Source organism: Temnothorax nylanderi, unplaced genomic scaffold, assembly GCF_030848795.1.
Source record: "Temnothorax nylanderi isolate EJ_2023f unplaced genomic scaffold, tnyl_v1.0 TNYL_tig0002_pilon, whole genome shotgun sequence".
Lineage (NCBI taxonomy): Eukaryota > Metazoa > Arthropoda > Insecta > Hymenoptera > Formicidae > Temnothorax > Temnothorax nylanderi.
The window spans coordinates 4,138,404-4,160,648 of NW_027249064.1; the positions used below are offsets into that span (position 1 = coordinate 4,138,404).

Genomic DNA, 22,245 nt, shown 5'->3' on the forward strand with positions numbered 1-22,245 from the left:
AGGTGTCGAACATCGTAAAATTTGCATACTGAAGGCATCGCAATTCCTTATCAGACTGCTGAGAATCCAGGATTATCGTCGACCGCGTTCGTTTGCATTTCTCTTGGTGCAAAAGGTGCGCGTAGCAGTAATGCTATACATTTCTAAGTAACATATATTTACTAGCGACGCATGCAATTCCAAAATGTCTCTCATCTCGTAATAATAAAGTTCGACTTTATTATAAGTTAAAACGAGCAGAAGGTAACCTAGATATCGACTTATTGATACAAAATGTTTGTTATTTGTTCAACCTTCCGAGAGAAAGACTGAATTGAACTTCGCTTTACCATTCGTCTATCGTCTGCAGATAAAACTCATATCGCAACTGAGTTATTGACATATCTACATTATTTAATTCCGTCAACTTTTAGAGGACGGGCAAGTTTTTTCATGACTTTTTATGATTTTCATTTATAACTTACATATATGAGTTAAAGTGTTATACGAAAAATAAGCGATCCCCATGGAGCCTAAAAATAGGTTTCCCGTCCTTTACAGGTTAATAAAGTTACGTGCTACAGGAAAAGCTTTTATGAGAATAAACTCGTCAGATATCATATGCAAGAGAAATCAGAGAAATGATAAAAATAATTTATATGAAATACATTTCGCAATCTTGTCGTTGAACTATTTCAATTTTAATTTGAACGTAATTAAAGGCGGTGCTTCGACTTGACTTGAAGCACGACGTTTTAATCTCGCGGTTTGATTACGCGACGCAAACGTTTCTATAAAATAAATAACACGACCGTCGTACTTGCGGCGGACCCTCGCGCGGCTGTTTTATTATGCATTCGCGCGTATTTACATGTCCCATTCATAACTAAAAAATCTTGAGGAACGAACGATTCATAATTCAGCTCGTCATCCTCCGGCGTTCGGATCCAAAATCATTCGTCTCCTCATTTGAACCTCCTCTCTCTCTCTCTCTCGCCGTTTCTTCGTTCTCGCCGCATAAGAATTCTTTGCTCGATAACTAATTTACATCCGATTTCGCATAGTCAAACGCCACGGGAGAGAGAGGACTGAGATTGTCTAAATAAAATATCCTTCGCCGAAACTCCGGCGTTCTTCTCGCCGTCGACCTTTTCCAACCAGGGTTCAATGACATCGACGTTCCCCGAGGACGTACGAATATAAAAATTGTAAATCGCTGAATATGGACGGACTTGTGTATCCGGCGGGAATAATCCCGCATTACTATCCGCATTCGGCCTCGGAACTTCCGTCTCGGTCATCGTGAGTTATGCGTCTAGGATATAGCCGGGGGAATGGGCGGGGGTATAACCGATGAAGCATCCCTACCGGTTTCTTCATTAATGGTAATGATCGCGCAGCGCCCTGACGGTCCACGGGAAAGAGAACGTCGCGATTTGTATTCAGAACGCGGGACACGGCGAAAGCCAAGAACCCAGGGGCAGGGGGCAGACCGGTGGAATCGCGAAATAAACTCCCTCGTAGGGTGGCGACGCGAGGGGAAAGGGGAGGCGCGCAACCCCGCGCTCCAGTTCGACTTCCGATAATAAAAGAGAGTTAAGACCATGCATCGTGAGCCAGTGCATCGAACTGGTCCAAGCACTGTTCTCGCAATTCGATACCTGGAAACTGATTCCACCGAGAGTCAATGGAATCAGATGGTGGAGTGTTCTCCGCCAAGTGTTTTCGGCCAAACGCACACGATCTGACCAATGCCAGATCAAAATAATCAAGCAGTAATAGCGTTACCGTCGTTACGAATCCCAGCATTGCAAATGCGAAAGCATCGTTCGACGAGTCTCGCCATTACTATCCATAAATAGGTTGTTACATATAAAAGGAAATTATACTCCTCACGGCGTATAGTCGATACATCGAATCTCTATATGCAAAGAGCTAGTCTCGTTATTGCCTCATTACGAAATCATCACGCCAATCATCGCGCTAAGTACCCTCGTAACAACCCTATGATATAATCTATACTTCAACGTACATTCGTTAATAAACATCAAGGGGGGCCATTCATTATGCTCGCCACGAAAAAATAATAGCCGCGCTATTCGATTCCGCGAAAACATTTTGAGTTAATTGTGTGTGAAATCTTCCACAAATTATTATTGTGATTTAGGTAGAATAAATTTCTCGTTTACTCGCCAAGCAGATTTAGCTTGTGTCTCTGTTCTATACCCCCGAATCCCCCTGAATTTCCGATGAGCCTCGAGGAAGTCGATCTGTTCCGTCGCTTCGTATAATCAAGGAAGATTGGGAAATGATTATTTCTATAACACTGTGTTCTACCAAGCAGAACAAACCGCTAGATAGTATCTTCTTGCTATTTGGCAAAACGTGGATGAACCGATGTAATCCGAGCAAATCATTCGTCCAATAACAGAATTTAATTAATTTTAATGGCACACGATCGTCGGTTGCGCAACTGCAAATTGCTCGAATACTTAACACGCTTCTTCCTTTTGTCGTCCTAATTGCTTATGCATGCTCTCTCAATAGATCATGTTCCCGAGTTATTGCGAGATAGTCGTCTGCATCTCTGCATTTGCGTTTTGCACGAAAATGTGTATGCCTGTTTGTGTGCTTGTATTTACAAAATCGCTTTAGTTTTTACGAGAATCAAGTATATGTTTTAAATATATAATATATAATAATCTTTTGTTGAAAGCAATCTTTTATTTTATTAGAACATTCTTCGAAATCCAAAAACAATTAAAAATATACTTTAGTTTATAAAATAAATTAATGATTGCTTGTAAAATTGTATTAATATATTTTATATATTCGCAAATAGAAGAAATTTAATGACAGAGAGTGAGAGAGAGAAAGAGAGAGAGATATTTTTTTTAGTCAATACGTCAACATGTTAAATGTGAACGGTGAAATTGAGCATATAAATCCAAATCAAGGAAACAAGAAAAATACAATAATCGATAGCCGATGCGTTTAAGAAATACGACGTATTGTTATAATATGTGCAATAATAGAAGAGCTAAAACCATTAAAAATTAGTACCGTTCAAATGTAAAATTCTGCACAGCAAAATTATTTACATTTTATTGCTACGGTTACTGCCTCGTTAGAATAATTATGCTGAGAACTTTACGATGGAGAATACCATATTTCACTAAGAACTTATTCGATAGTCGTAAATTAAAGAATAGATTGATCGTCAACGATAACGACCAACAACGACTGTTAGACGTTTACGCACAAAATTCTGCCATTATTTTACCAAATATTTTACCAAAAAAAAATCGACAAAAAAACTAAAAAATACACGAAATTATAAGCTTTTAAAATATGATATCCAAAATTTTACTACTATAAATAACGATTAATAATTTTAAAATATTTCATACAAGTATAACATACAGGTCTAATTTTTTGTTCTACATTCACAGATACAAAAAAGATTATAATTTATGATCGTTATTACATTACTACATGTGTTTTAAATATCGTACTCACTAATTTTTATTTTGTTTATATACAGGCTAAATTTTAAAGAAATACATGACTTTGCTAAATATTATTTATCGTACACATGGCACATTTTCAAATAATTAAAATTTACACTTTATTAAGTTAATAAATTTAATATGCGTGAAATTGCCACAGATTTCTTTATGCTTGACGACAGTATTACTGTGCCCGCTACTTCTACAAGAAGTTCCGCGTATTTTTAGAGGACGCAGTCCGAAATGCGCGAGCATGATGTGCAAACCGCGAGTTTATTTTCGGTGCAAAATCCTACATGGTGCGAGGCAACATCCGATCAGCTTAAAAAAAGCGCGTGTCTGTGTTGCGTGGGTTTTTCAAGGCCATAGAGAAAACTTTCTGGGGCCATTGTATCGTGCCGCGTTTTCGGAATTTTGTCAAAACTCGCGCGCTGATTCACTCGACGACGAAGAGTCACGCGCCATCACAGAGGCAGCGCCTGGTCATTGCTTCGCTAGTCCATGCCCTCTCACGGGATTAGTCAAATCCAAAAATAATACCGCGCATGCATCGCGATGCAAATCGCCACGGCGACGTAAATCAAACATTTTAAGATCCTCCGAATTTAAGATCCAGTGTCTGTAACCCATGAGTTGCTACCGAACGCAGATAACGCCTAGAATTATTACGGAAATAAATACAATTGGAGAATACCGTGTACAAATATAGCGATCTTTCAGGGGACGATGTTTAGTCAACGCCTTGAAGATCTCGTGTATCGACCAACTATTAATACGTTCCATTGTGAAAATAAAAAAAAATAAATATGTGGCAATCTATAACAAGCTGTGAGACTTCTGAATGATATAAAAATAATTTCGTAACGCCACGAATTCGTAGGTCGTTCATTAAATCGATGAACAATGAATGAAATAACAAATAAGTGAAACATAGCTTTCATCAATAGCTTTTATTGATTACTAATGATCAATATGGTACTGTGAACATATTACTATGGTTCCAAGACAAACCAGGGCGTATACGTTCTCTGCAAAATATTCATCGTTCCCATATTTCCATTAGTTCAAATATTTCAGATGCAGGCGTTGTTAAAATACAGGAACGGAAACTACGTGCTGCGTGCGGAATCGCATATCACTTTCAATCGAAAACATTTCAACGTCGACTAGAGCCCGGAGGCAAGCAATGGTATTTTTTTCACCGTGCATTAAAAAAGCGCGCACGTTAGCCCCGTATTTCTCTGTTTTGATTTCGACCGGTGGCGCGCGGTGTGCAAAGTGGACTTGAAAATAACCCCGCCACGAGAGGAGACCACCCAAATCTATTAATAGTTTACCGACGTAAGTATCTTTGTCGCCGGTTCAGCATCGACTATACGCGCGATTCGGCCGCAAAATCCGCCGATACAGTCCGCGTGCGTGCACGCGTGTCGTCGCCCGAAGACGTCGTCGCCGCGATGCAACTGACACCTCCGTCCGCGGATGAAGTCTCCCGACGCGGATGAATTAGGAGCTGCCAGTTAAGCACGGGAGAACGAAGACCCGAAAGAGAAGACGAGCGAGGGGAAAAGAGGATCCCACGAAGAGATGTCTATTCGGCGGACGTAACCGTCGTCGCGAGAGAAACTCTCCGATTGCTCCGACGCACGACGAGATTTTTGGCGTTCGCGCACAGCAGAAACTGGAGGGAACTTAAAACCGCGCGTTTCGAGTGAATCTAAATAAAGAACTATGCAACGAGACGGCTGAGGCGGGGCGCGGTGCCTCGGGATATGTTTGAGAGAGTGAGTAAGAATGGTACAGCAAGCAACCGCATGTAGCAACGAGACGAGCGCATCCCTCAATGGCGTACCGAACGGCGACCGCAGAGGAGGAACGTCCGGTATCGTTGTCGCGACGGACGCGGTGGTAGCGCGTGGTGCTGACGGTGAAACAGCCTCCCTAACACGCGGTGGCGGCGGCGGCGGCGGCGGGAGTGGTAGCGGCAGGTTTTCCCTGTTCAGGTGGTTCAAGCGAAATCGCGATTCAACCGTGGAGAAACGACGGAGAACGAGCGCGAGGCCGGACGACGATGGCGTCGTCCGACGACGTAGCAGCATCTACTCCAGCGTGGAGAGCGTAGACACCTTTTACAGCACCACCACGGTCCGTAGTTTCGCGTTTCACACGGGAACTCTCGGCCGTTGCAACGTGCTGTCCTTGGATATACTCAAGCAGGCGGCCGAGGTCGGCCCGTTCGCCGCGGGAGCCTCGAAGGTGTACCCGGGTAACAAAGAGAACAACGCCTGCACGTTACCGATTAATGTACACTCTCGGCGACGAGACATCACCGCCAGGTACTCGTTGCAACCTACGACCTTCAGCTCGTGCGGAAACTTTCTGCCGACCGAAAAGGACTCGTCGAGAGGACTCGATGGGAGCGCGAGACTCGATGGATCCGCACGGCGACGGGTCCACGTGAAGGGAAAACGGAGAGCGCCCAACCCCCCCGGCGCGGTGAAGGTCGTGGAGGTCGATGCACGCGAAACGCCGGCGAGAAGCAGCAATAGACGCAAACGACGGGCGCCACGACCTCCTGAAACAGCGTCGGTGGAACGGTCAAAGCCCGTCACCGATGGCGGCGGCATGGAGATAGAGGAGCGGCAAGATGCCGACGAAGGACAGTCGATCAGCAACGACACGTTGATCCTTCAGGGTGGGATGTTGCTGTCAAAGAAGGAAGTTTGCGGCAGTCCAAAGGCCGCGAAGAACAACGAGAGCGACGCGGGAGCGTCCAGCGTGACGGTCCTTCAGGAAAAAGCGCAGAGCCCCGTTGGTACCCTGAACATGCCTCGACCTTGGTACAAGCGCAGCGTTTTCGAGCACTCTCGCGAGCACTCCGGATCGTCCAAGAGAGGCGCCGTCTTTCGCAGCCCAATGACGTCTGCCGAAATGAAGGAGGAGTGTATCGGGACGAATGTAAATTCTTCTCCGAGCTATTCCATTGATGCTTCTCTATCGAGACTAAGTTTCTTCCATCGCGGTGAGCGGCAGAGCGATGACAGAAAACGACAGGAGGCCAAACGAAAGTCCGGCTTGTCCATCCTGACGAACATCAGCGAGCTGGATAAAGAAGCGGCGGCGATCGTGCAGGAAGAGCAGGCGCGAACGCGGGCGTCGATGTTGTTGAGGACCTCAAAATTTGCCGACGAGTTCGAAAGGAGGAACGACGTCAACGAAGAACTTGTTCAGGACATGGTCACCTCGGCGATTGAGAGCTCGTCGCCTAGACGGGGCACGCGCGCGTTGATATCAAAATTCAATGCCATCAGTAACATCACTAAGGTCACGGTCAACGCTAATTTCTTCAACGCTAAAAAGGATCAGCCGGGTTATAAGCTTGATCGCGATGCAACGAGAAACAGCAAATTCGAAGAGATCGGAGATTGGAGGAATCAGAGATTCTCGGTCCAGCAAGATCTCGGCCAAAGCGTCCGCGTTGATAAAGATATCTCCAGGTACTTTTTGCCGCAGCAGAGATCATCGAGGAATAGAACCGAACCGATTCATACGGACGTAAAGTCGGTTGACGTCAAAATTACCTCTGGCAAAGAGCAGAATGATCAGCTGATGAAGGACGCGTCTAGTAGAATATCGTATTTACAAAGTCAGCTCGCTGCAAATCGCACGAATGAGTCTGTAACTGCTCAAAAGGATATCGCGTTTCCAGAAGAAAAGATTAGATCGCGTCAAGAAATCACCAAAGAAATGAAGGGCAAAGAATCGCCGAGATTGAACAATGAAACAAGAAGAAGATTTCTACTTTCCCGTGCTCGTAACTTAGCTGAGGGCGCGGAAAGCGCGTTAGATCCCTTCAGAGAAAAGGCGGAAGGGGTGCAGGAGGAATTTTCGGACATTTTCGACGAGATCGACCGACAGTTGCGCTCTAGAGAGTTCAAACTCATCGAACGGAGACCGGCAGCCGAATCTGACGGTGTCGGAGGCAAAGTTCCGGAGGATGAAGCCGTATCGAACAAAGTGGCTAAAGTGCTTGATATCCTGGTGGAAGCCGAGAAGGATGGTAAAACGAGAACGGTGATACAGCCGGAAAGATCGATGCGAGACAAGGGAACGTCGCGTTTGATTGATTCAGACCGGAAAGCGAAGTCCAGCAAGACAAAATTAACCGCTCTCAATACCGTCGAGGACCCAATTACCGTGGATTTGAAGGAGATGCTGAAGGAGATGAAGCACTCGTTACCGAAACGGCCCAAGTCGAAGAAGACTGTGTCAAACGACGGCGATGTTCTCGAAAAAGTTGAGAAGCACTCACCTGTACCTGCAAACAAGACCTCCTACATCGCCTCGGTCACGGCAACGAAGACGACGGCGGCGACGACGTCGTCGAACGATTACGAGACAGATAAGCAAAAGGTATCCTCGTCAGCGCAAACCAGCGGAAACATTCGTAGATTAAATCAGCCTTCGACTTCCGCCGCGCGGCCGTCCACGTCGGGATGGAAACACGAGAACGTGCTCTACAGAACTTCTGGCAAAGGTTCGGTCCTTGTGAAAAATACTTTCCAACTGATACGACCGCGCGATTTCGCCGAGATAGAAGCTTCGAAGACCACGAAGGAGATATCCAAGGAAAACACTTATGCCAATGTGATAGAACCGTCGCTGTACGCCAATACTCACGTCCCTCCCAAATCGCCGAAACAACGATCGGATCCGACGACATCTAAGGATATTTTGCAAAGTAATCAGCCTGAAGAGCGGTCCAATATTACAAACGAGAGTAAAATCATGTTGAACAATGATCAGCTTACAAATGAAGGTAATATCGCAAATTGCATTCACTAAAATGATGATTTGACAAAATTGGAATAAAGTTTCTGTTTCAATTATTCGTTTTAAATAAAGAAAAAATAAATAAAATTAATAAATAAGCAAATAATCTTTAAAAAATAAAAAAAAAATTAATCTTTCAATTAATTTGTCTTGATTTAGATTTTTTTAAATTTATTTTTAATTATAAAAATAACTTGGCGATACGATTATTGTTACAGATGATAATTCAACAGCGAGGAACATGAATACTCTGGCTATAAATCGATTATTAAGAAATCTGGAAGGGGCCATAGCGTCAGGCCATCATCAGCAAGCGGCGGGATTAGCGAAGGAATTGGCAAGACTCAAGATCCATTGTTCCGTGATACGACAGCGTTCGGCGGCATGTTTGAAGGATCAGTCGATTAAAGTCAATATGTATATCGAAGACAAACTCGCTCACCAAGGGCCCATACCACTTCAGGTAAGTAACCGATACTGACGGTTGCTCGATATGCAAACAAAACGTTTCATGGACCGGGCTGTGATAACAGCTGCCGACGAGAATGACGGTGGCTGAGCTGAAGACAAAGATACATACGGAGTTTGAGATACCCACGAACGTGCAGCGATGGATCATTGGGAAAAACTTGGCCGATCGCGACGGGGCCACTCTCGACGAGTTACACGCAGTGGATGGTTCGCCGGTGTTTCTCTATCTCGTAGCACCCGGTAATCTGATTCATTCTATTGAATGTGATTCCTACTCAGATTAAACAAAAACCTATTCCCACATTTCTTTATTTCAAAGTTTATCCTTTATTCTGAAGATCATTGGAAATTTATTTTAAATATATTATATCATATATTTAGAATTAATTATACGAAATACTTTTTTTATGGTTTTTTCTTAATTATCAATTTTAATATACTATGGAATTTTATAGAATTACATGTCGACAATGCAGCACAAGCGAACAAGCCACAGCCAGCAGAGGAAATCCCCGAGGAATTGCCACAAGATCCACCACACACAGTGGAACTAGTGGAAGCCTTGCAAACAATCGAAGAAAAGCAAGAAACTAAGGAGACAGATGAAATAATATTGACAACAAATGAGCATCAGGTAACAAATACGCATCGATATACTGGCTGCATTCCGATGTTCGCTGCCAGTAAGTGAAAATCTATCGTGTACTACGTACGTGTTCTTCAGACTGTCTCAACGAAATGAGACTTTTATTTATTAAATAAGCGTTATTTTTGCGGTTTTTTGTTAATTTTCATTTGTTTATTGACTAGCTGCATGTTAATCAAAATGGGAGATATGTAATACACGTTTTGATATGTTTGCGCAACAATAGCAAGAAACAGCGGAGACAGACATGTCGGAAGACGCCAAGATAGGACGATACGAGGAATTGATATCGTTGGAGAACTGGGACGTCATTCCGAATTCCGAATCAATCGAGTGCCCAATATGCTTCGTTACATATGGTCCGCGCGAAGGTGTAATTCTGAGGGATTGTTTACACATGTTCTGCAGGTAGAACCCTTTAATCTGCCTCACATCCCCAGCTTTAATTACTGTTTAATCCGTTAAGTACACGGTCCAATTTCAGTGGCCGTATCGTGCTTCAACATAGGTGTTTTCCCTGTACAGAGATAATCTACAATAGATCGCTTTCGCTCATTATAGCTGTTCCCTACAATCGCCCATGTCGATTCTAATTTATCCTAGCGAGATGCATTTAGCTGGCTCGAGCGTCTAGATATGTATGCGTTACACATTAAGCCACGATGCATCACAGATATATTTATCTGCTCTATAATACGCTGATTCATGTACATTGCTAATGCGACAATTACGCTAGCGCTACTGCGAAACACGCCACAATCGTGCGCACGAATATTCCATTCCAGTTTCTGTTTTTCTCGTGCAGTGAATTCCGCAAAAAGGAAAAAAGAATTGCGCAATGGCCCAATTACATTTTTTACTTGTCTACCTACTAACCAAGACAAATGTGCGCATTTAATTTCCGCGTATAATGAATTTTTCTCGTATACACTGGTTCCACAGACCATGCATCGTCAATACGATCGCGTATTGCGAAGAAGCGGAGGTGAAATGCCCATACAGAGACCCCGATTATACGTGTGAATCGACCCTTCAAGAACGTGAGATCAAGGCGGTGAGCTTCTGTTTAAGATTACCCGACCCAAGTTTTAATAAAGTTTGCGATGATCCTATTATTGTTTACGCTTAGCTCGTCGAGCCGGAAGTTTATCAGCAGCACCTCGCGAAATCGATCGCGCAAGCGGAGAACAACGCCGGAAACAAGGCCTTCCATTGCAAGACACCGGACTGTCCTGGTTGGTGCATTTACGACGACGACGTGAACAATTTCTTGTGTCCTGTATGCGGAGCCAATAATTGTCTCACCTGTCAGGTGAGCGTTGCTCTATCGAGGCATATGTCTATCGAAAAATGAGAAAATGAATTTAGAAAGACTAAAATATGAAATGTAATAAAGAAATAAAAATATCACTATTAGTTTATGTGCGTGAAATCAACATGCGGTATTAACAAAACAATGCATAATAAAATTCCACGCTTTATTTCCAACAATAAAAATATATTTGAAAATTAAAAGCTATTTTATATAAATCAAACTATATATATGTTTGCGCTCAATTTGCGGCGAGAATTCTTTCTTCGTTGTTTTATTTCCATAGATACATTTACTGGTTTTCGTTGCATAAATAAAATATTGCCAACACTTTTATTCAATTTCATATTTAATTGAGAATGGAAATGTTTAAAAATTCTATTTCTCTTTTTCTCTCTCGTAGTATATTGCAGCACGAATTATTTATTTAGCAGTGCATACGGTTAAGCATCAAATGAGATTAACTTATAATATAACCAAAGAACTGCAAAGTGATGAAGAGTGTATAAACTTTGGTTTCAAAGGTCGTTCATACCGGAAAGAACTGCAAACAATATCAGCAAGAATTGCAACTTTCTAAAGAGACCGACCAAGAATCTAGAAGGACAGCAGCAATGCTCAAAGAGATGGTCGATAGAGGAGAAGCACTTGCGTGTCCCACGTGTGCCGTCGTCCTTATGAAGAAATGGGGTTGCGACTGGCTGGTTTGCTCCATGTGCAAAACGGAAATATGTTGGGTGACCAGAGGACCGCGCTGGGGCCCAGGAGTAAATATTAATTTATTTTAATGTATTAGGATTTCTGAAAGCTTATACGTAGACATCGGATTTTTTATATGCAGATTAGTGGAAAAAGATCAATTAATAACTAAGATTGTTATTTATAATGTCCAACATATTTATACCTAACATATGTTGCAGCATAAAGATTTTGGATATTATAAATAACATAATCTTAGTTATTAATTGCTTCTTCCCACCAATTTGCATATAAAAAATCCGATGTCTACTTACATGGGTTTTAACGAGCGTATACTTGTTAACAATTAACGTCATCGTTATGATTCTACGACCTTATTGATCGTGGTTGTTGCTTGTCGCAGGGTAAAGGGGACACATCCGGCGGCTGTAGATGTGGTGAGAACGGAGTCAAGTGTCATCCCCGTTGCAATTACTGCCACTAAAGAATTACAACTACCACGGCAATCGAGCAAACGCGAAGTTTACGATGATAATAAGGTGTCCTAGAAATGCTTTTATATTATTATTCATATTGACACATATAATAATTTACAAACTCGATGCGACGTACGACGATCTTTTATACGTGCGTTTAGTGTAAGCTCGAACCCCGATAAATCAGTATGCAATAGGAATTATACGCTGTTTGCTCAATGATTATAATCTTATCGCGGCACTGTCCTTGACAGGATCGAAAGTGAGATTCTAATAAAAAGAGGAACACACTTAACTTTGTACCAATGCTTCTTCTTATTTTTACCGCAAATACAAAGTGTAAGGAAATAAATCATACTTTACTTAAAGCTTTCGATAAATCTAAGATGTATAATAAATTATCGATACAAGCAATTTTTGCAATTATACAGGCACCGATTCTTCGTTCTCGCCGGAAGTTGTTTCATTTTTACCGATCTGTTTTAATCGAGTAACTAATGTGGACTGATGATGCGTGAGCTGCTGATTTAAGTTGTTACCGCCTGCGTTCTGTAACACCTGAACAAGATGAACCCGGGATGATGTAAGATCCATTTTGCCGTATCTCAAAAAATCGTCCTTATTGAACACACGTCCCTCTAGTATACCCGCTGTAAAAAAAAAACAGATAGATTTATTATCATTTCTCTCTTACCCTATTTCACTATTTTAGTACATTTTGAAGTTACTTACCCATTAAAATAACTTGTGGAAACTTTTTAACAATTTTTTCGAAGGCAGCGACGTTCGCGTCAGAACCAAATACAATGGAATAGTGTGACGAATACAACGGCATTGTTGCCGCGTAAGGTGAATCTGTCAGTGCTAATTTCATAATCTTAGCGCCATAACGTTTGTAGTACATATTTGCCCTCCTCAATGGAACTTCGAATTCAAACTGGTCCTCTGATGTCATAGAATTCTGATGACAAATGGCAACCATTTTGGAAGTGTCAAACCAATTGCGGACCTCACGTGCTATTATTCTTTGGTAAGGATTATATTCCTCTTCTTCCTTCCTTGCCATAGGTTTTCTTGTGTTGTTGCATAATTCCTCTAATTTCTTGCCTTGATTTGGGAGTGGGTAAAAAGGCTTCAGAAATTCGTTTACCAATGCTCTCAGGTAATGTGGCTTTCTGGGTTTTTGTATATTAATTTTGCCACGAAAACGCTTCTGTTGATAAAGAATTGTGCTTGGAGTAATCTGAAAAGCTGAAACACATAATAAAGTAACATCATTAATATACTAAAAAGTTAATTAGAAAAAAAGTCGGTCAGTTAAAAATTTATACCTTCCACCGTGACTGTTGTGACCTTTTTACAATGTTTATCCTCGATGTCAATTGACATTTTTATTATAAATTCAAGATTCTATAGGTACATGTTAAATCGATGAGAACGATAAAAGTTTGAATCAACTTTGCAGCGGAATATAATTCCTCCTTTGGAACTATTAATTATTTAATTTCGGTGTTGTATAAACTACATATGTAATGTTTATATCGTATAAGTACATGATCCGTATCAATTAAAGACAAGTACAAAATCATATATACAGAATTAATTACTTTCTTTTAATGATATAAGGCACTTTGGAACAGATCGTATATATATATAGATAAAATATATATTTATATTTATGCAAAGTGTGTATATTTGCAGATGCGCGATAATGTGTATACATATATTATTTACTTATGCAGAATTTCTGCATTGATTTTGCATACTGTCTTTGCATTTATGCGATATAACTGATTCGTCCGCTGCAGTAATTACTAGTTTCGTGCCTCGCTTCTATGCTATCTCCAAAATTAAGTGATTTCCTATTCCTATTCAATCGGAGTATTGACCGAAGGCCGTTCTTCTTCCGCTTATATCGGTCATCTAATGCTGAATTAAGAGAAGCCTGTTTTACATCTCCGCGACTGTTCGAAAAACCTTCTCTCTCATCTTTGATATTATTGCTACTCGTAACTTCACCATGTCCATCGTCCACAAGCCAATGTTTCTTCGGCGAGAGAAACTTATTATTACATCCGGGTATAGTGTACATGTATTCCGATTGAGCAACATCAACAGACTTTTCGTAGTGTTTCACATTATTGTCGGCACTTGTATTTCCAGCTAAGGCCCCTTTACTCGTATGTTTCTCGAAATTGTTTGACTTGCCGCTCCTCTTCGAATAATCTCCTAAGTCGCTTGAGTGATTACTTGTTTGGCTGGTCGACTTCTGATTGATTTGTTCCGCATTTTTATTCTTCTCTTCACGCAACTTTTTGTTCCTCTTGTAAGTATCTGTGTTTTTGGCGTCAAGCGCGGCGTGTCGTTTCTCAGACATGCTCTGTCTACCAAGAGCATCACGAGAAAACTTATTTGAAGAAGAGTTTAATTCTTCCAACGATAACTGACTGTCATACGTAGGATCTCCGGAATACTGGCTGTCTTTATCCTCGGTATTTCGTTTGGCGTCACTTCCTTGAGAGCTGTCGTTGTTAGATTCTTCGAGCAATACCGCTTCAACTCGATCGTCGCGTGGCCCTATAATTTTCTTTACATTATTAATAGGCTCGATCCATGTCTTATTAGTAGCAAGACAGTAACTTTCGTTTCTTAGGCTGTTCTTGCTATACTGCTCCGTTAGTCTATCAATGACAGGGTTCCATGGCGAAGCTGTTACGCAAGACAATAGTCCTCCATTATCCAATACATCGGTTTGTGAATTTAAAGTGTTTTTCTCCTTGACTATGCCATCATTCATCTTAGTAGAATCCGATATGTATATACTGCTAACAGATTCCGGCTTACGGTGAGGTTGTAAATTATCTACAGTATTCTTCTCACTTGTGTCATACGATGATACCCTTCTAGCTATTATAAGATTAATCACACCGGTTACTGAGCTGTCTGTGTTAAGCATTGCTCTTCTTAAAGTCTCCATCGCTTCAGAATTAGATAATCCCAGCAAAGATACGCCGTTAACTCTGAGCAATTGATCATTGGTCCGCAGGCGGCCGTCCCTCGACGCTGCACCTCCGTGGATAACACTTTTTATAAAAATACCTAAGTCCATATTGGTGTTATCGTCAGAACTGTTGGTTTTGCCTTTAACACTAACACCTAAACCAGCCTTCTCAGAATCGTGTACTGGTATATCTAAATTCATTATCACGCGATTCTTCCGTGGAGATAAGACGATATCCTCGGAAGACTTACTCGGAACTGGTTTATAAGTGCACTTCTCGTAAATTTGAGCGCTTACTTTATCGTGTACATCATTCTTTTTCGCTGGTGATCTATTTAATGCATTCCAATACTTTGAATTATCCATTATTTCGGTAGTCGGGGCAGCAGCAGACGTCGCAACACCCTGAGAATCTGGAATGTTTGAAGAAATCTCCTCTTGACGTGATACTACCATCCTTACTTTACCACCAGGAGGAATACTTCTGAGCAGCGACACGACTTCCGCTTGGCTTTTGCCAGTCATCTCCTTATTATTTACTTCTAGCAACCTATCACCAGGTCTCAATCTGCCATCTTCTACCGCAGCGCCTTTTGGTAAAATATTCTTAATGTATATGGGACAATGTCCTCCAGCAGGATTATCACGTGTGGTAACGCTAAATCCTAAACCGTTACTTCCTTTAACTAATTCTATTTCTATCATCCGTCCAATTTTCCTAGTGTTCGCAGTCTGCAGAAGATTATAGTTGCTGCATTGAAGTCTCTTGACGTTCTCATCACCTTCGGTCTTCTCCGATCCTCCACTGGTGTTCCCGTGATTCTTATGCAAAGATTTTTCGTTCCTCATCTTCTTCTTATGTTTAACAACTGAAATTTGTAAACAAGGATCATTCATGCATGTTCTAAAAATCTCTTGTACTTTTGAAAACGGTATGCGCAACAAGTTATGACCATTTATCTTTATAATATTATCATGCAAATCAATTTGTCCGTCCCTGGCGATGCGGCCATTTGGTTCGATACCTTCGACTCTGAGTCCCTGATCGTTGCCTAATAAGTCGTAACATGGCACCACGTGGAGCCCCAGTGGCCCTGCTTCATTTTTTATAACTATCTCTCGCACCTCTTGATTCCCAGACTCAACGTTGTTACCAAACTCGTACGAAGCTTTAGAATCTTGACCTAAAGGTTCCCTACGTCGAGACTCTCTAGGTAGGGATTGAGCAGAATACGTTGTGAGAGAAGGCTCCCTCGTTGACAATGCGTGCATCGACAAGCGCTTGGCACTTTCTCTCTTAATACTATTAGACATAGAGGAATGGATATCGATTGGATATGCTTGCTCCTTGACGTCTCGGTGGAAAAAGTCAGGGCTGTTGGTGCCAACCGAGCTCGCGCCATCTCCACCAACGTGACTGATGTCGGAGCTAGTGAAATGAGCCACTATCTGCTCCCTGTCGTCGGCTACGTCGCACAATCTGTCGTCCGGATCCAATAAGCCGCCCCCGGTCAAGGAGGACAGGCTGTTGATCGTCAAGGTGTTATCATTCTTGCCAGTGGCCTTTTTGTATCTCAGGATCGCCTCGTGCATCAGATCCTTGACCAGCAGAGTGCCATCTCCGCATGGGACCACCACCCTGACGTTGTCGAAGCACACGGTTACCTTCATGCTCGCTCCGATTTCATATTATATGAAGAGATAAGCACGCAGATGTGTACCAAAGATTTACGCGAGACAATGGCGAGATCGCGCGAGAGAGTTTTTGTCCGTCCGCCCGTCGCGGGAGCTCGCGGATACGTCGGTCGCACGTGTCGCGGAATGTAGCGTGTCGCGGGTAATCGACGTGAGTAATGCGATTATCGCGTGTTATTCGAGTCGCACCTCTCCATATCTCGGAGTATGATTCACGTATGTACGTACGCGTCGCGTCTCGGCACCTCTTTGAGCGACGGAACGAATACGGATCCGTGGGCCGAGCCGGCGACACGACGGCCCGCTGAGTACTCCCGCGAGCGTTGGAATCACGTCGGGACAACCGATAACGGCGGACGGCGTTACGCCCCAACTTTATCGCGACATCAAATATGCGGAACAGACGCACTCGCCATTACAACATTTCATTCCGCCGTTCCCCCGTGTCGTGCTCGCACGCCCGAAACGACGGAATCGGATGAGATGGCGGCGCACACGGACCACCATCACCACTACCACCACCACCAGACCATCACCCACCCACGGAAACCTCAGAAACGTGCCGAACGGTTCCTCGATTCTCGAGTGACACGTGATCGTGCTCGTTGAAGATCGATATAGGTTATACGTACCTTTTTTCAGACACTGCGCCATTCTCGAGGAATACGTTCACTCAGTCGTAATATTAATAAAAACAATGAGAAACTCGTTTCCCCGCAAGTTACCGCAACATCATTTACATAGCACAGACTACGCAGAAATGGTTCCAGTCCGCCGTTTCTTGTTCCGGATATAACCAACTATAGACGGTATAGACGCGTTCACAATGAGCGATTACTCCGATTTTGTCCATTTAATACATTGGACATGCATCTTTGGCTATATGTTCCTTTTAACGCTTTCAGCGCTTTAAGCGGGGAGCACACACTTCTGCACAACGCATAATGCGTAAGCATAAGAAAATTGATTGGTTCATACACATGTGCATAAGGAAATAGACCAATCAATTTTCTTATGGTTACGCATTAAGACTCAGTCACAATGAGAAAAATAAGGAATAAGATAAAGGAATAAGGAATAAGGCATGTTGCATCTCACTTTAATGTATGTACATGTACTGAAGTGAGATGCGACATTCCCTTATTCCTTATATTCCTTTATCTTATTCCTTATTTTTCTCATTGTGACTGAGCCCTTATGCGTTGTGCAGAAGTGTGTGTTCCCCGCTTGAAAGCGGGGAGCACACACTTCTGCACAACGCATAATGCGTAAGCATAAGAAAATTGATTGGTCCATACACATGTGCATAAGGAAATAGACCAATCAGTTTTCTTATGCTTACGTATTATGCGTTGTGCAGAATGTGTGCTCCCCGCTTAAACATCGTTCTGTCTTCGTTGCACACAGAACATTGAATATTAAACAGAGATGGAGCGATGCTTTCAGCGCTGAAAGCGACAAAAGGAACGCATGTAGCAACAGCAAATAAATCGCAATTTTCAATAATGATATGAGAAAAGTCGAATAAATCAGAATTTCAGAATGATTTAATTGAAACAAAGATGTTTATATATCTCTATATTAGGTTTGGCTTATAACAAAGATTCTATTAAAAAAATAGTCCAGATATGCCACCAATAGCATTATAAATTCGATCATCCAAAAGTAGAGCACTCCGTTTTGAATACTGATATACATATATATATCAATTAATTATATATTTATATATGTAATTACTGCAGATATTAAAGTGGCAGTTGGCAAGTAAATATTCTACACATATACAACAAACGAAGATTTCAAGTCTCAGCTTAGAGATAGGTGGGGGTAAAATCATTGTCGTGAGTCGTCATCAGAAAACAGTAGAGAGTGACGACTCATCATACACCTATCTGAACGTTACTCAGAATTTGAAGTGTCGTAGCTGTCGTGGCCAGGTCCATCGCAAAATTTCTAGTATTTCACTCTGCAGTTTTCTTCATTACGTCATCAATATTGTTAAAGAACATAAGGAAACGAAATATACGTATATTGTCATATAATGAAGTGGTTTGCGGGAAGTATTAACGAGGCGGTTGCGACGTCGAAGTCGAGGAAGGCAGTTTTCGTCGTGTTTATCGAAGGTGTGTGTAATCAGATTTCTAGGTTAGAATTGAGTCCAGTTTAGTCGGACTCAAATCATCTTTCTAAACCTGATACGACGTACAGATACGTGACAGATACAATATGTGAAGTACACAAAATGTATTCTTTATCAGATCAGCCATATAAATTTAAACAGTCACACAGATATTGGTATAATGTTCTTTTAGGCAAAGATGACACATCGGTGCAACTTGCCCAGGCAATTGATGCTACAGAAGTCTCTTCCCGTCTGGAGGGAGAGCATTTTGTAGCTATAAGATTAGAAAGTGGGTCCGAGGCCTACAGATTCTTTGCGCAGATCTGTATCCTTTTATATAATATTTATCTTACTGCTGAGTGCATATGTTTTTCTAGTATCTTTCCATATGAACGCGTGGTCTGTCATGTTTGACATTACTTTTCCTACTTTAAAGTATTTTAAAAAATCTGAAAATTCATGCAACATCTATCTACATTGTAGTTGATGATTTCATAGTTATTTTTATAAACGTTTAAACATTGGTTTTGTTTTGCTTGCCATCTATATAGTTACAAGCGGATGTCACTTTGGCTCGGACACTGTAGACTCACGTGTGTACATGGAGGGTTAATATTATTTAGTTTAATTAATCCATATTTTTAAGAATTTTCCTTAAATTAAACCATCAGATCAATTGGTACCAGTACCATCCTTATTTTTCATTGGGGAAAATGGCACGCCACTGGAAATTGTTGCTGGCAGTGCAACTGCAGCTGAATTAGAATCCAAAATTGATGATGTGCTGGCAAAGGCAGGGAAGAGTAATAAACAATCTTCATTAAACTTAATTGATGCGGAACAAAAAGCTGCCAGTAGCAGCAGTAATAATAATGCCGTTGAGACTACTAACATAAATGATAACAATTCCAATCCAAATACAGATTTAACTTCTGACATAACAGAATCGGTTACATCAGATATCTCAAATGAAAACAATGTCACAGAAGATGCAGCAAAGGCTGTAACTTCATTAAACACAGGGGATCGAGACAATAATGAGGCATCAGCACAGATAAATGCTGAAGCTAACCAAGCTAATCAAAATGAGGAATTGACAACTGAGGTATGTAGATCATTAACGATATCAGTATAATTTTTGAACAACAAGTAATATTTGTCACATTTTTAGGAAAAGCTCGAAAGGGCACGACAGTTAATTGAGCTCCAACGAAAACAACGACTAGACGAGGAGCAGAAAAAAGAACGAGAACGCGAGATTGAACGACGCAAGATGGGGCGCGACGTGCAAAAAATCCGGCAAACGCAGCAAAACTTAGAGATAAAACAAGCTCAAGAGGAAAGGATGCGAGAAAAGGCTGCAGAGACTGCAGCTCGCGAGAAAGTTAGGCAACAAATCGCTCAAGATAAACTAGAACGAAAACAAAAAGAGCTTGCGCTGCAGGTTGGCATTGTTTTAATCATTAATGATTTTTATTTTATATTATATTAGAATAACTTAAAAGTATTCCTTTCATTTTCTTTAACAGCAACAAATGCAACAGCCGCAATGTCAAGAGCAACCCAAATATAATCCGACACCTAGTAACGTGACTGTGACCAGAATTCAATTTAGACTACCGTCCGGCAATTCCCATACAGGACAATTTGAACCATCCAACACTTTGCGCACCTTACGCACCTACGTTGCCGAAAACATCGATTTACCTTTCCGACATTTCGCCATGTCGACATCATTTCCCAGAAGAGAATTGACTAATGAGGAAAATGACAAAACCCTTCTGGAACTTGAATTAGTTCCAACCGCCGTTATTCTAATTCTTCCTTTGAAAAATGTAAGTAAAATGAGATTTTTTGTAAAATATTACACTTTTAATTATATTCACTTTATATCTTTTTATATGCTTCCAGTCTAATGTCACAAAGGTGGTTCTTCACCGTTCAACACAAGACGTTGGGTTCTTCTCTCGCTTCATATGGTCCTTTTTCACACCCGTTATTCGTATTTACAATTATATAGTAGGTTACTTTTCTGGCACTAATGGAGACGCGAATCAACAACGTGGCGATTCCAGCAATGATTCTGTAGAAACGACGAATAATCCTGATAGAGCTATTTCACCGAATCAGCAAAATGTAGTTCAATCGGGGTAGGTTTCCCAATAAATATATTAAACAATCTCTCTCTTACATACACAGGCGTGATTATAGAGCTATATGTACATGTATTTACATGGTGTTTAAATATATTTAACAAAATTGTACGAAATATATAATTTTTAATATATTAAATAAACATTTCTATTCATGATGCAGTTTGTTTAGAAGATACTTGGGTAATCAAGGAGGAACTACAATCAGAGCGCAAGGGAATATACACAGATTACATTCAGGTGGGGATGATAGTGATGAGAATAACACTTGGAACGGTAACTCCACACAGCAAATGTAAAGTAATGTAAATCTCGCTCCAGTCACATTGGAAGCAATCGCTATTCAATCATGCAATTACTATTCCCGTTATATAAATCGTTATGTTCTAATTATTAATTAATATATTCGACTTTTCACTCTCTATTGTACAAAACTTATCTGCAACATATTTTATTAATGCACAAGCATTAAGTTTTAACAAGCGAGTTCTGTCATAAATGTTTAAATGTTCGTAATGTAGCATTACAAGAACGAGTATTTGTTAATTGATATTACAATTGATATTACAATTGATATCACAATTAGCAATAATGTGAACATTGTATCTGGATTGTTATCATAATATAACATTTGTTATAATGCTGAAGTGTGTAACATTAATGCATTATAATAAATGGTAAAATACATTTTGAGAAAAAGATCGTGGAAATATATTGAGCTACAAGTGATACATGGACCAAATGCGAAAAGGCTCGTTAAAAAAACATCGTGTGCTCTACAAAAGTTTCGCGAATGTCTTGATTTTAGATTGTTGAAATTTTAATATTTATATAGATTTATTGAGAGCAAGTTCGATGAATGTAAGTTTTTTTTCTTCTTTTATCTGATTAAATTTTTCCTTTTAATTTCGGAAAGCAATGGGATGTTATCTGAGTGCGGTTAAAGATTGCGACAATTAATTATATTAAGATTCGATGAATATACTTTTTGTTGATAATGTTACTAATATTCATTGTTTTTCATTATATTTTGTAGTATAATAAGAATGTAATTATGAGTTAATACAATTACATAGTCGAAATAACTAGATATCGGAATCCATACATGTAAATGTCTTTATGCGAAATAATATAATTAGGGGTGGTTATTTTCTGAAGATAGCAAATGAGCACAGGATACGAATGAGATGTAGGCCTGTCCTAAAGAAATAAATACAAAGGTTCATGATCTCGTTTTGATTGAATTAAATCCTTTTCCGTACATGCTTAACATGAAATATGCATATTATATATTATGTTTATCGTAAAGCATTAATGACTGTTATTGATATTAAATTATACCTTAATTT

The 22,245-nt window shown here is 40.8% G+C and overlaps 4 protein-coding genes across 8 annotated transcripts; 2 read left to right on the plus strand and 2 right to left on the minus strand.

Moving 5' to 3' along the window:
• Nucleotides 1–4,823: 4,823 nt before the first annotated feature.
• Nucleotides 4,824–12,220, plus strand: LOC139769967 (uncharacterized). The gene is made up of 9 exons (XM_071701521.1): nucleotides 4,824–8,307; nucleotides 8,540–8,784; nucleotides 8,855–9,032; nucleotides 9,248–9,426; nucleotides 9,665–9,846; nucleotides 10,381–10,492; nucleotides 10,568–10,750; nucleotides 11,275–11,517; nucleotides 11,853–12,220. The coding sequence occupies exons 1-9, from the start codon at nucleotides 5,283–5,285 to the stop codon at nucleotides 11,931–11,933; spliced, it is 4,428 nt and encodes a 1,475-aa protein (XP_071557622.1). The 5' UTR covers nucleotides 4,824–5,282; the 3' UTR covers nucleotides 11,934–12,220.
• LOC139769985 (large ribosomal subunit protein uL10m-like) lies at nucleotides 12,217–17,414 on the minus strand. 2 transcript variants are annotated; one of them, XM_071701566.1, is made up of 3 exons: nucleotides 17,254–17,414; nucleotides 12,658–13,176; nucleotides 12,217–12,575 (listed from the first exon to the last, which is right to left on the minus strand). In XM_071701566.1, exons 1-3 carry the CDS (start codon nucleotides 17,273–17,275, stop codon nucleotides 12,349–12,351), a joined length of 768 nt encoding a protein of 255 aa, XP_071557667.1. In that variant the 5' UTR covers nucleotides 17,276–17,414; the 3' UTR covers nucleotides 12,217–12,348. The 2 variants fall into 2 exon arrangements, with proteins under 2 accessions (XP_071557667.1, XP_071557657.1); XM_071701556.1 differs by lacking the exon at nucleotides 17,254–17,414 and adding an exon at nucleotides 13,257–13,529.
• Nucleotides 13,580–17,039, minus strand: LOC139769973 (partitioning defective 3 homolog). Of its 2 annotated transcripts, XM_071701542.1 has the most exons (2): nucleotides 15,952–17,039; nucleotides 13,580–15,795 (listed from the first exon to the last, which is right to left on the minus strand). In XM_071701542.1, the coding sequence occupies exons 1-2, from the start codon at nucleotides 16,595–16,597 to the stop codon at nucleotides 13,703–13,705; spliced, it is 2,739 nt and encodes a 912-aa protein (XP_071557643.1). In that variant the 5' UTR covers nucleotides 16,598–17,039; the 3' UTR covers nucleotides 13,580–13,702. The 2 variants fall into 2 exon arrangements, with proteins under 2 accessions (XP_071557643.1, XP_071557635.1); XM_071701534.1 differs by having other exon boundaries at nucleotides 13,580–17,039.
• Nucleotides 17,415–18,366: 952 nt separating the features above from the next.
• On the plus strand, nucleotides 18,367–22,124 carry LOC139769992 (UBX domain-containing protein 4). 3 transcript variants are annotated; one of them, XM_071701597.1, is made up of 8 exons: nucleotides 18,368–18,744; nucleotides 18,934–19,068; nucleotides 19,415–19,546; nucleotides 19,667–19,848; nucleotides 19,915–20,187; nucleotides 20,273–20,578; nucleotides 20,655–20,893; nucleotides 21,060–22,124. In XM_071701597.1, exons 1-8 carry the CDS (start codon nucleotides 18,663–18,665, stop codon nucleotides 21,193–21,195), a joined length of 1,485 nt encoding a protein of 494 aa, XP_071557698.1. In that variant the 5' UTR covers nucleotides 18,368–18,662; the 3' UTR covers nucleotides 21,196–22,124. The 3 variants fall into 3 exon arrangements, with proteins under 3 accessions (XP_071557690.1, XP_071557698.1, XP_071557681.1); XM_071701589.1 differs by having other exon boundaries at nucleotides 18,367–18,744; nucleotides 19,415–19,848; nucleotides 21,069–22,124; XM_071701580.1 differs by having other exon boundaries at nucleotides 19,415–19,848.
• Nucleotides 22,125–22,245: the final 121 nt, after the last annotated feature.

What these genes read in the sequence shown, in the direction of transcription:
- LOC139769967 (XM_071701521.1), top strand. Translation starts at nt 5,283, where the DNA reads ATGGTACAGCAAGCAACCGCATGTAGCAACGAGACGAGCGCATCCCTC. An exon ending in TGACAACAAATGAGCATCAG is followed by an intron (nt 9,427 to 9,664) that starts GTAACAAATACG and finishes GCGCAACAATAG; the next exon opens with CAAGAAACAGCGGAGACAGA. An exon ending in GACCGCGCTGGGGCCCAGGA is followed by an intron (nt 11,518 to 11,852) that starts GTAAATATTAAT and finishes TGCTTGTCGCAG; the next exon opens with GGTAAAGGGGACACATCCGG.
- LOC139769985 (XM_071701556.1), bottom strand. Translation starts at nt 13,314, where the DNA reads ATGTCAATTGACATCGAGGATAAACATTGTAAAAAGGTCACAACAGTC. An exon ending in CACAACAGTCACGGTGGAAG is followed by an intron (nt 13,177 to 13,256) that starts GTATAAATTTTT and finishes TATGTGTTTCAG; the next exon opens with CTTTTCAGATTACTCCAAGC. An exon ending in TCCACAAGTTATTTTAATGG is followed by an intron (nt 12,576 to 12,657) that starts GTAAGTAACTTC and finishes TTTTTTTTACAG; the next exon opens with CGGGTATACTAGAGGGACGT.
- LOC139769973 (XM_071701534.1), bottom strand. Translation starts at nt 16,597, where the DNA reads ATGAAGGTAACCGTGTGCTTCGACAACGTCAGGGTGGTGGTCCCATGC.
- LOC139769992 (XM_071701580.1), top strand. Translation starts at nt 18,663, where the DNA reads ATGAAGTGGTTTGCGGGAAGTATTAACGAGGCGGTTGCGACGTCGAAG. An exon ending in TTTCGTCGTGTTTATCGAAG is followed by an intron (nt 18,745 to 18,933) that starts GTGTGTGTAATC and finishes ATGTTCTTTTAG; the next exon opens with GCAAAGATGACACATCGGTG. An exon ending in CAGATTCTTTGCGCAGATCT is followed by an intron (nt 19,069 to 19,414) that starts GTATCCTTTTAT and finishes TTAAACCATCAG; the next exon opens with ATCAATTGGTACCAGTACCA.